The 7,888-nt window shown below is 44.4% G+C and overlaps 1 protein-coding gene across 1 annotated transcript; it reads left to right on the top strand.

The window, feature by feature from the left end:
- The first annotated feature begins 1,361 nt into the window (after positions 1–1,361).
- RPS6 (ribosomal protein S6) lies at positions 1,362–6,131 on the top strand. The gene is made up of 6 exons (XM_062599830.1): positions 1,362–1,458; positions 2,032–2,163; positions 3,122–3,332; positions 3,684–3,830; positions 4,730–4,887; positions 5,989–6,131. Exons 1-6 carry the CDS (start codon positions 1,453–1,455, stop codon positions 6,082–6,084), a joined length of 750 nt encoding a protein of 249 aa, XP_062455814.1. The 5' UTR covers positions 1,362–1,452; the 3' UTR covers positions 6,085–6,131.
- The last annotated feature ends 1,757 nt before the right edge of the window (positions 6,132–7,888 follow it).

The raw sequence follows: 7,888 nt of genomic DNA, 5'->3' as shown, positions 1-7,888 counted from the left end.
TGGCGGCGCGGGCGCCGCCCCATGAGCGCGCAGGGCGGCGCGCGGGGCGCCGCGGCGGGGCGCGGCCGCGGGCAGCCGGCGGCGCCGCTCACCGCGCCGCCCGGCCTCCCTCGCCGCCCGCTTCCTGAACAGAGGGTGCCCGGCCACCGATACACTGTGCGTGCAAGTTTAACCCTGTTCCAAGCAGCTGTTCCCCTCTTCCGCATTTGCTTTCTAAAATACATGACAGTGAAAACCACTAAGAAACACTGTCCACCAGTATCTTCGGGACTTCACCAGTATCTTCACCCACTGTGCTGCCCAGTCACTGGTCCATGCTCTAAAGATGCAGGCTACAACTTTAGGATTTTAGGGTTTTTTTTCCCCCAACACAGGCATCCTATAATTTCTAGGGTCTCTGGCTGTGCTTTGGCAACTGTGGTAAACCAGTTTTCACATCCCTTGTCAATATAACCCCTGTTTTTTCTACATTTGGTCTCTTGGGCATCACAAAAGCCCTATTATCTCTTCATCTGCTAGTTCATAAAGTCAGAATGATCAGTAGCTGAAACCTGTCTCACTTTGAAGTTAGGAAAAAAGGAAACACTGCATGCAGAAAAAAAAAGTCTGCCTGTAATGATGTGCAAAGCCATCTCTGCTCCCACAAGGGAAGGCTGTCCAAAGTGGCACGACTGGGGAAGGACAGCTTCCTAGTAGGCTTCCTTGCCTCTCCTGTGATGGTGAGAATGCTTTTCTGCTGGGCAGGTTTTGTGGCTACTTTCATGCTTGGGATTCAGAAATAGCAGTAACTTCCACACACACCGCTGCGAAGGATTTCCTATCCCAGGAATTTCCTCTTCCTCCAGCTGGCAACCGTTGGGGGAAGGGGGGCAGAAAACAGAGGCACCTTTACATGGTGCGTACCAGGAAAGCATTTAAATTGCAGGTGGCTTTTATCACTGCGTCGGTGAAAAGCTAGGATCTCATCTTGCTGCTAGCTCTACAGCAGTGCCCATTAAATCCTGAAAATGGCTCAGGACCAAGTGAGTCCCACTACCTAGCCGCTGGGCCTCCGTGTGGGCAGTCAAATGTACTGCTTTCAACGGGGTTTCAGCCCAGGGAGGGCTCTGCACTCAGCCGAGCCCCCAGTCTGAGAGTCGCGCGGTGCAGGCGGCCTGACTCGGCCCGCACGGGCGGCGCTGTCAGGCCGCGCACCCCACGCGTCTCCCCCACCGCCATTTGCTGCTCGGCGGACCAGCACCCATAGAGCATCCCGGCCTCCCGGCACAGACAGGCCGGAAGTCGCTCTGCCTCCTGGTACCCGTGGTGTGGCCAGGAATTGGCCCAGCCTGGTCACGTGCGAGGCGCAGAACGGTCCCGCCCCTGCGGGTCGCTCTCGCGAGAGTTGCGGGGCTATGTGGGGGCTGCGGGCGGAAGTGCGGCCTTTTTGCGCTGCGGCTCTGCTCGGCGAGGATGAAGGTGAGGCGGCGGCGGTGACGGGCGGACCCGCCCGGGCCGCTGCGCCCACCCGCCCGAGGACGGCCTCGCGGCGCCGTGCGGGGAGCGATGGCCACCGGTGGGGACGAGGCAGTGCCGCCGCGGCGCGGATGAGGGCGGATTGCCGGCGGGGCGACATGGCGGCCGCGGCCGCTCCGCGCGCTGCACCGAGCCCGGCCGCGGCTGCCCTAGGCGGGGAACCACCAGGGAGGCCTCTCGGGGCGCCCCGCAGCGCCGGCGGGTGGGGGAGCTGCTCCGTGGTGCCCGCGGGTGGGCTAGGCGCTTGCAGCCTGCCTTGGGGCGGCCGGCTCCGGCGGGCTTCCGCGTATTAAGGGCAGGCAGACAGTCCCTGCAGAGTGGGGACGCAGCGGCCTTCCGCGCAGAAGAGGCAGTGGCAAGTTCTTGCTGGTAGGTAGGTGTCATGTGAGCAGATGGGGAGTTGCATCTTGAGAGTATTCAGAGAAAGTCAGCATCTTAATGGCAGCTTTCTGTGAAAGCATCCTATGAAATGAGTTAACTGAATATTCGAGTTTTTTTTTTCTTTTTTGGTTCTAGCTGAACATTTCTTTCCCAGCCACTGGCTGCCAGAAGCTCATTGAAGTGGATGATGAGCGCAAGTTGAGGACATTCTACGAGAAACGGATGGCCACAGAGGTCGCAGCTGATTCGCTTGGAGAGGAGTGGAAGGTAGGAGCTAATGGAAGATCTGTATCAGAGCTGTAATCAAGTAGCTTAAAAGTCACAAAATATCTTAAAAATAAGCGGCATTTCCATCAGACTGCTTGTATGGTAAACTTGTTACTCTTTTGAAGTCTGTGCTGAATTTTGTTATTAAGCTTGGCCATTTTGCTGCTTTGGTTTATCCCCATATATGTATGTATATTTTAAGCTACATGTTTAGGTTCTCTTGCTTCTCTTAACAATAGATTGTTGCTTTTGATTTGGTTGTACTAAGCATGCAACACAAAGAAATTCTATTTGTGGCATAATACTGTTGGTTGTTCTATTATTGAACAAATTCAGAATTACTTCCAGTGTGCTTAAATTGCTGCTAGTGTATGAAAAAAGCACGCTAAGCCAGATGGATGGGTTTAGAGTAGTGAGGTCTTGATATGGATAATGCAACAGAATTTGAGTCAGGTTGATCTTTCTGCTGCTGTCCCCATAAATGTAATAAAATACTTAACTTTTCTTCTTTTTACCCAGGTATCCCAATAGAAACCATAACATGAATTGATAGTGCTGCATGCGTGTTTTGAGTTTGGGATCTTAACAACCTTTAGTCAAATTTAGGGCTAAAAAACAGAAAAGCTAGGTAAAAGGTAAAATACAGTTTGTTGCAGCCTAGACAGCTGCCTGTGTAATGGAGGATTGTATTCTTGAATATCTACATGAAGTAGAATAAATGTAGATCTTGACTGTAGGACTATTTTTCACACCTGTGTTCAATAAAATCCCTCAACTGATGAGATGATGTTGGTTGAAGAAGTGCTTTTTGTCTGCATTAACAGTAGTTTTTCTTGACTCACTGTCACAGTGACTGTAGTGTTTTGAGTTGTTCTGAACTGCGTGTGGCGATACCTATTACTGCTCCTTAAAACAGTAAGTATGTGAACAACTAAGTGTTATTTCTCTGCTTTTGCAGGGCTATGTTGTCCGAATCAGTGGTGGTAATGACAAACAAGGCTTCCCCATGAAACAAGGTGTCCTGACTCATGGACGTGTCCGCCTTCTGCTCAGCAAGGGCCATTCCTGCTATCGTCCCCGAAGAACCGGAGAGCGAAAACGCAAATCTGTTCGTGGTTGCATTGTCGATGCCAACTTGAGTGTTCTGAACTTGGTCATTGTGAAAAAAGGTGAGAATCTGGATGAAGCCATCTGCATCTGGCAGGAGCTTGCTTTCTCATGGATGAGCAGTTCTATAGAATGCATAATGCAGGCCTAGTTTCAGGGTGTAAATGCATCTTGGGATTCTTTCTGAGCATTATATTCTTTTAATTTAAAATTTTGAAACTAGGATGCTTCTGGATTGAAGTGCTTTGATAACCAACAGCAGCGTATCAGAAAAATGTTGTTAGGATGGTAGTCTTGGCAGATGTATGCCAAAGATTTAGTACTGATTTTTTATGTTTTTTAAGGTTAAAATTAGAACTTGCGAATTAAACAAGATGTAGGCTTAATTAACATAGCAAAACTTCTTCCCAAAGGTGAAAAGGATATTCCTGGACTGACGGACACAACTGTGCCTCGTCGTCTGGGTCCCAAAAGGGCCAGCAGAATCCGCAAGCTGTTCAACCTCTCTAAGGAAGATGATGTCCGCCAGTACGTTGTGAGGAAACCTCTGAACAAAGAGGGTAAGAACTTGGATTTTACCATTCTTTTGCTTTCGTAATTGATCAGCAGAAAGGTGGCCAGCCTACTAGAATGAACAAATCACACTGCTTGATATCTCATCTGCTACTGTAGTTAACTGTCCTAAGTATTTAAACCTTGTCAGCTGTAGGCTTTGGATAAGAAGTGGACACTTGCCTGTTTCTGCCCTATTCCTCTCTGCCTTCTGTTTCCCTATCTTTTGGCAAAAAAAATTGTTTTTAAATTTGGCGGACTCTCTAGTCATATTTACTGATGCTCCAGAGGATAGCCTCAAAGTATTTCTTAGTAGAATTAGGTTGAGGTAGAATATTTTTGAAACATCGGTGTTTGTTTGGGGCAGGGGTTGGAGGGGAAGCAAAATGTCAGTAGGCATTTCTGAAAGTTATTTTTTTGCCTTGTTGCTTGTGACAGTCTGAAATGTGCTTTTTCTTGAGAGGTCACTTTATTTTCCTCAGACTCTTCTTGCAACCTAAGATTATAATTCAGTGTTCTGTTCCATTTGAGCAGATGGTGCAGGAAAGGTGAGGAGGATTTTAGAAGAAAGACTATGATAGTGCTGAAGAGTTCTTGGGTAAACAACTACCTGCTGACACTTTAGCTTTGATGTCATGGGAACTTGTACTGTTTTATTATAGGATAGAGTCTTGGTAGACAGCATTTTATTGCTTATAACTACTAAAGTCACATAGACTTGAATACTGAAATTTTATGAATTTTTATTTGTTTGCTCATTATGGTCTGTTTAGCTTTGCTTTCCAGATATTTAGGTTTCAGGCGGAAAAGCTTTTAAAGCTGAAAATTCAACCATCTGTTCTGAAAGCAAGGTGATAGCTTTCTGATAATGCAGTCTGTTGCTTCTACTGATTGGTGATCTTTTTAGGCAAGAAACCTAGAACCAAGGCTCCTAAGATCCAGCGTCTAGTGACTCCTCGAGTTCTGCAACATAAGCGCAGACGTATTGCTCTGAAGAAGCAGCGCACTCAGAAGAATAAGGAGGAAGCAGCAGAATATGCTAAGCTCTTGGCCAAGAGAATGAAGGTGTGTATTCCCCCATACTCAGCTGTATGGAATATATTAATTGCTCTGTAGGATCAAGGGATTTGATGAACTTGACTGTACATGTGCAGCTGCACTGCGTCTAGCAGTTTTTAAAATTATATTCTGTTTGTATTACATACCAGTTACGAATACCAGAATGTGAGGATAAGCACTCCCAATCAAATGCATTTTTAAGAGTTACTATTCTTTCCTGACTGTTGTGGACCAGACAAATTTAACTATTCTTCCATTTCTTTGAGGCTGATTTTGAAGAAAATAACTATTACGGCCTGTAAAGATAATGAGACTTGCAGTAGCAATTTTTGCTTACCAGACCTCTTGCATGGTGCTGGTCCAAGCATTTGAGTAGCTGTGGGGAAACAGGTTCCAGTAGTTGACCTGGATGGAAAATAACGTAGTAAGAAGCTATTCATCTGCATGACATTCTGAGCTTGAACGTGGAACAGCAATGACTGCTTATACAATACTGTTAGAATATTCATTGATGCTTTAATACTCCACAATTTCCAGACTGGCATTGATTAAATGTGGATAGAGCTTTTGTAAGTTATGAAATCTGCAGTAATTTACTCTTAATTTTGGATACCTTTTAGTATTGTGTCAAGGTAAGTGGGTCTGTACAGGTTTGGATACCTGCAGAATTCTTTCCCTCAGAAAAGAAGGGAAACTGGGTTTTGCTTTAATTACATTAAAAAAAAAAAAAAAAAAAAAAAACTTGTTATGGTCAGGACAAGAGGCAACGGGCACAGACTGAAACACTGGAAGTTCTGCCTGAATATGAGGAGGAGTTTCTTTACTGTGAGAGTGACAGAGCCCTGGCACAGGTTGCCCAGAGGTTGTGGAGATATCAAAACCCAGCTGGATGCAACCTTTTCTAACATGCTCTAGATGACCCTGCTGAGCGTGGAGGTTGGACTAGATGATCTCCAGAGGTCCCTTCCAACCCTACTGATTCTGTGATTCTATGGTAGTTTCCCTCAAGCTGCATTTTATGCAACTGTTTGTAGATCTTTTAAAGAAATGCTTGATCATGTGCAACTTCTCATTACTAGTTTCATGCCTTTTTTTTTCCCTCTCCAGGAGGCCAAGGAAAAACGCCAGGAGCAGATTGCCAAGAGACGCCGGCTTTCTTCATTGAGAGCTTCTACATCTAAATCTGAGTCAAGTCAGAAGTAAAGGTGTACATGATGATAAAAATAAACCCTTTTTGTGGTTAACTTTCACTGTGAGAATTTTCAGTGCATGTTGTTACTGGTGATCTCTTCAAAATAATCAGTCCTTTGTCTGAACTATATTGTACAGAGTAAGTTAGAACAGGAGTCATTGGTCTTCATGCAGTTGTCTCTTAACAACATGTAATATATATTCATGCATTTTGTGAAGACTTGAAAGTTCTAATACAATGGCAAGTTGCCCACACATACTGATCTTTGCAAGAACTACCTGTAAGAGCAAAGTGCTGTGTAGCAATTCAGAGGTGTATGTAAGAACTAAACTTAGGTTAATCTTCAGGAGTAGTGGATAGAACTCATTTGGGATTGTTCAGTGTTGTTTCCTTGTAAGGACGAGGACAATGTTTCAAGATTAAGAGACACTTCACTTGGTTTTGGTGCTGAGCGTAAAATCATAAAAAACTTCAGCAGTCATCTTTCTGGGAAGAATTGAGTGTATTTCAGCACTCTCCTCCTGAAATTAGAACTGAAGACTGACCAAGAGTCATTCAGCCATTAAAAGATTTGATGTTGGTATTTCACTTAAACAAAAAAAAAAGGCCTTTGTGCAGGTCTGACTCTTAAGGTTGGTAAGAATGTTGCTGTGATGTGTGATAGTGTTAGGTGTTTGACTTAAAATGAGTTGTGGCTAAACAGGTTATTTTCATGGTGTCTTTGTCCTAGTAGTCAGCATCCATCTCAGTACTCACTTGGAAAGTGTTTATATTTTATGCAAGTATATAATACATTCATACTTACATTTTGAGTGTAAAAGCCTCAGTACATTAACTTTTCATCACAACTGTAAAAGAGTGCATAAACATTTTCTAACTTTCTTGAGAGCCTGACAAAGCTGCTTAAGCCAAGGTCTCACCTGACTTGCTCCAAACAATTTTTGCCAGGAATGTGGAATCCAGCATTCTACAAATGAAAGATGCAGAACAAGAGATTTGCTGGCAATAATAGTGATTACAGGCCTATAGAGGTTAAGTAGTGTTCTTAAGCTTCTGTTTTGGGTTAGAGTGAAAAGAGCTAAATGGGTCTAGCTCGCTTGGTTAGTGTGGTGGCAATGCCAAGGTCATGGGCTTGATCCATGTATGGGCCACTTGTTTGAGGGTTGGACTAGATGCTCTCCAGAGGTCCCTTCCAACCTTACCAATTCTATAATAATGATCTGAGGTGAGGGCAGAGTTTCCTACTTAATGCTGCAGATATCTTAGACCAAGACAATTATTATAAAATAGAAGGCAGTTGCTCCAAACTGCCATTTAAATTCATACAGCTTGAGTGTTCAGCCAGAGTAATTGCACAAGCCATCTTTGAACTATGAATGTGTTGAGGACAAACTACATACCCCCAAAAGGTAAAATGAATCTTGTTCTTTAGCATTACTAGTTTAACCAGTTGTCCTAAGCATTCTTTCTTAGCTGAAGTTAATTTATAAAGTGATTTTTCAAAAGTTTACAGGAGATGGATTAGGCGTATCAGCATACTTCGTGGAGACTGTTCAATACAAAAAATGTGTTACAGCTAATCTCAAGAACAGGGAGCTTTCTTCTATGTTGTTAAAATAACAGGATAGGCCTTGTTAAATAAATCTAAACTTGGTTAAACTAAAAGCACTACCTTTAACACTTAAACCTGTAACTGTAGCATGAGAAAACACTTTTTGCCAGAAAATGCAGTCCCTGTATTTTACATCTTCAACACACTGAAACTACTTGACAAGAAGCAACTTGTACCCACGCATGACTATCAAGGAAAAGATG

Source organism: Rhea pennata, chromosome Z, assembly GCF_028389875.1.
Source record: "Rhea pennata isolate bPtePen1 chromosome Z, bPtePen1.pri, whole genome shotgun sequence".
Lineage (NCBI taxonomy): Eukaryota > Metazoa > Chordata > Aves > Rheiformes > Rheidae > Rhea > Rhea pennata.
This window is presented reverse-complemented; position numbering and strand designations above follow the sequence as displayed.

Excerpts from the sequence above, each read along its gene's own strand:
- RPS6 (XM_062599830.1), top strand. Across the intron at positions 3,333-3,683 it reads CTTGGTCATTGTGAAAAAAG|GTGAAAAGGATATTCCTGGA; the intron begins GTGAGAATCTGG and ends TTCTTCCCAAAG. Across the intron at positions 4,888-5,988 it reads TCTTGGCCAAGAGAATGAAG|GAGGCCAAGGAAAAACGCCA; the intron begins GTGTGTATTCCC and ends TTCCCTCTCCAG.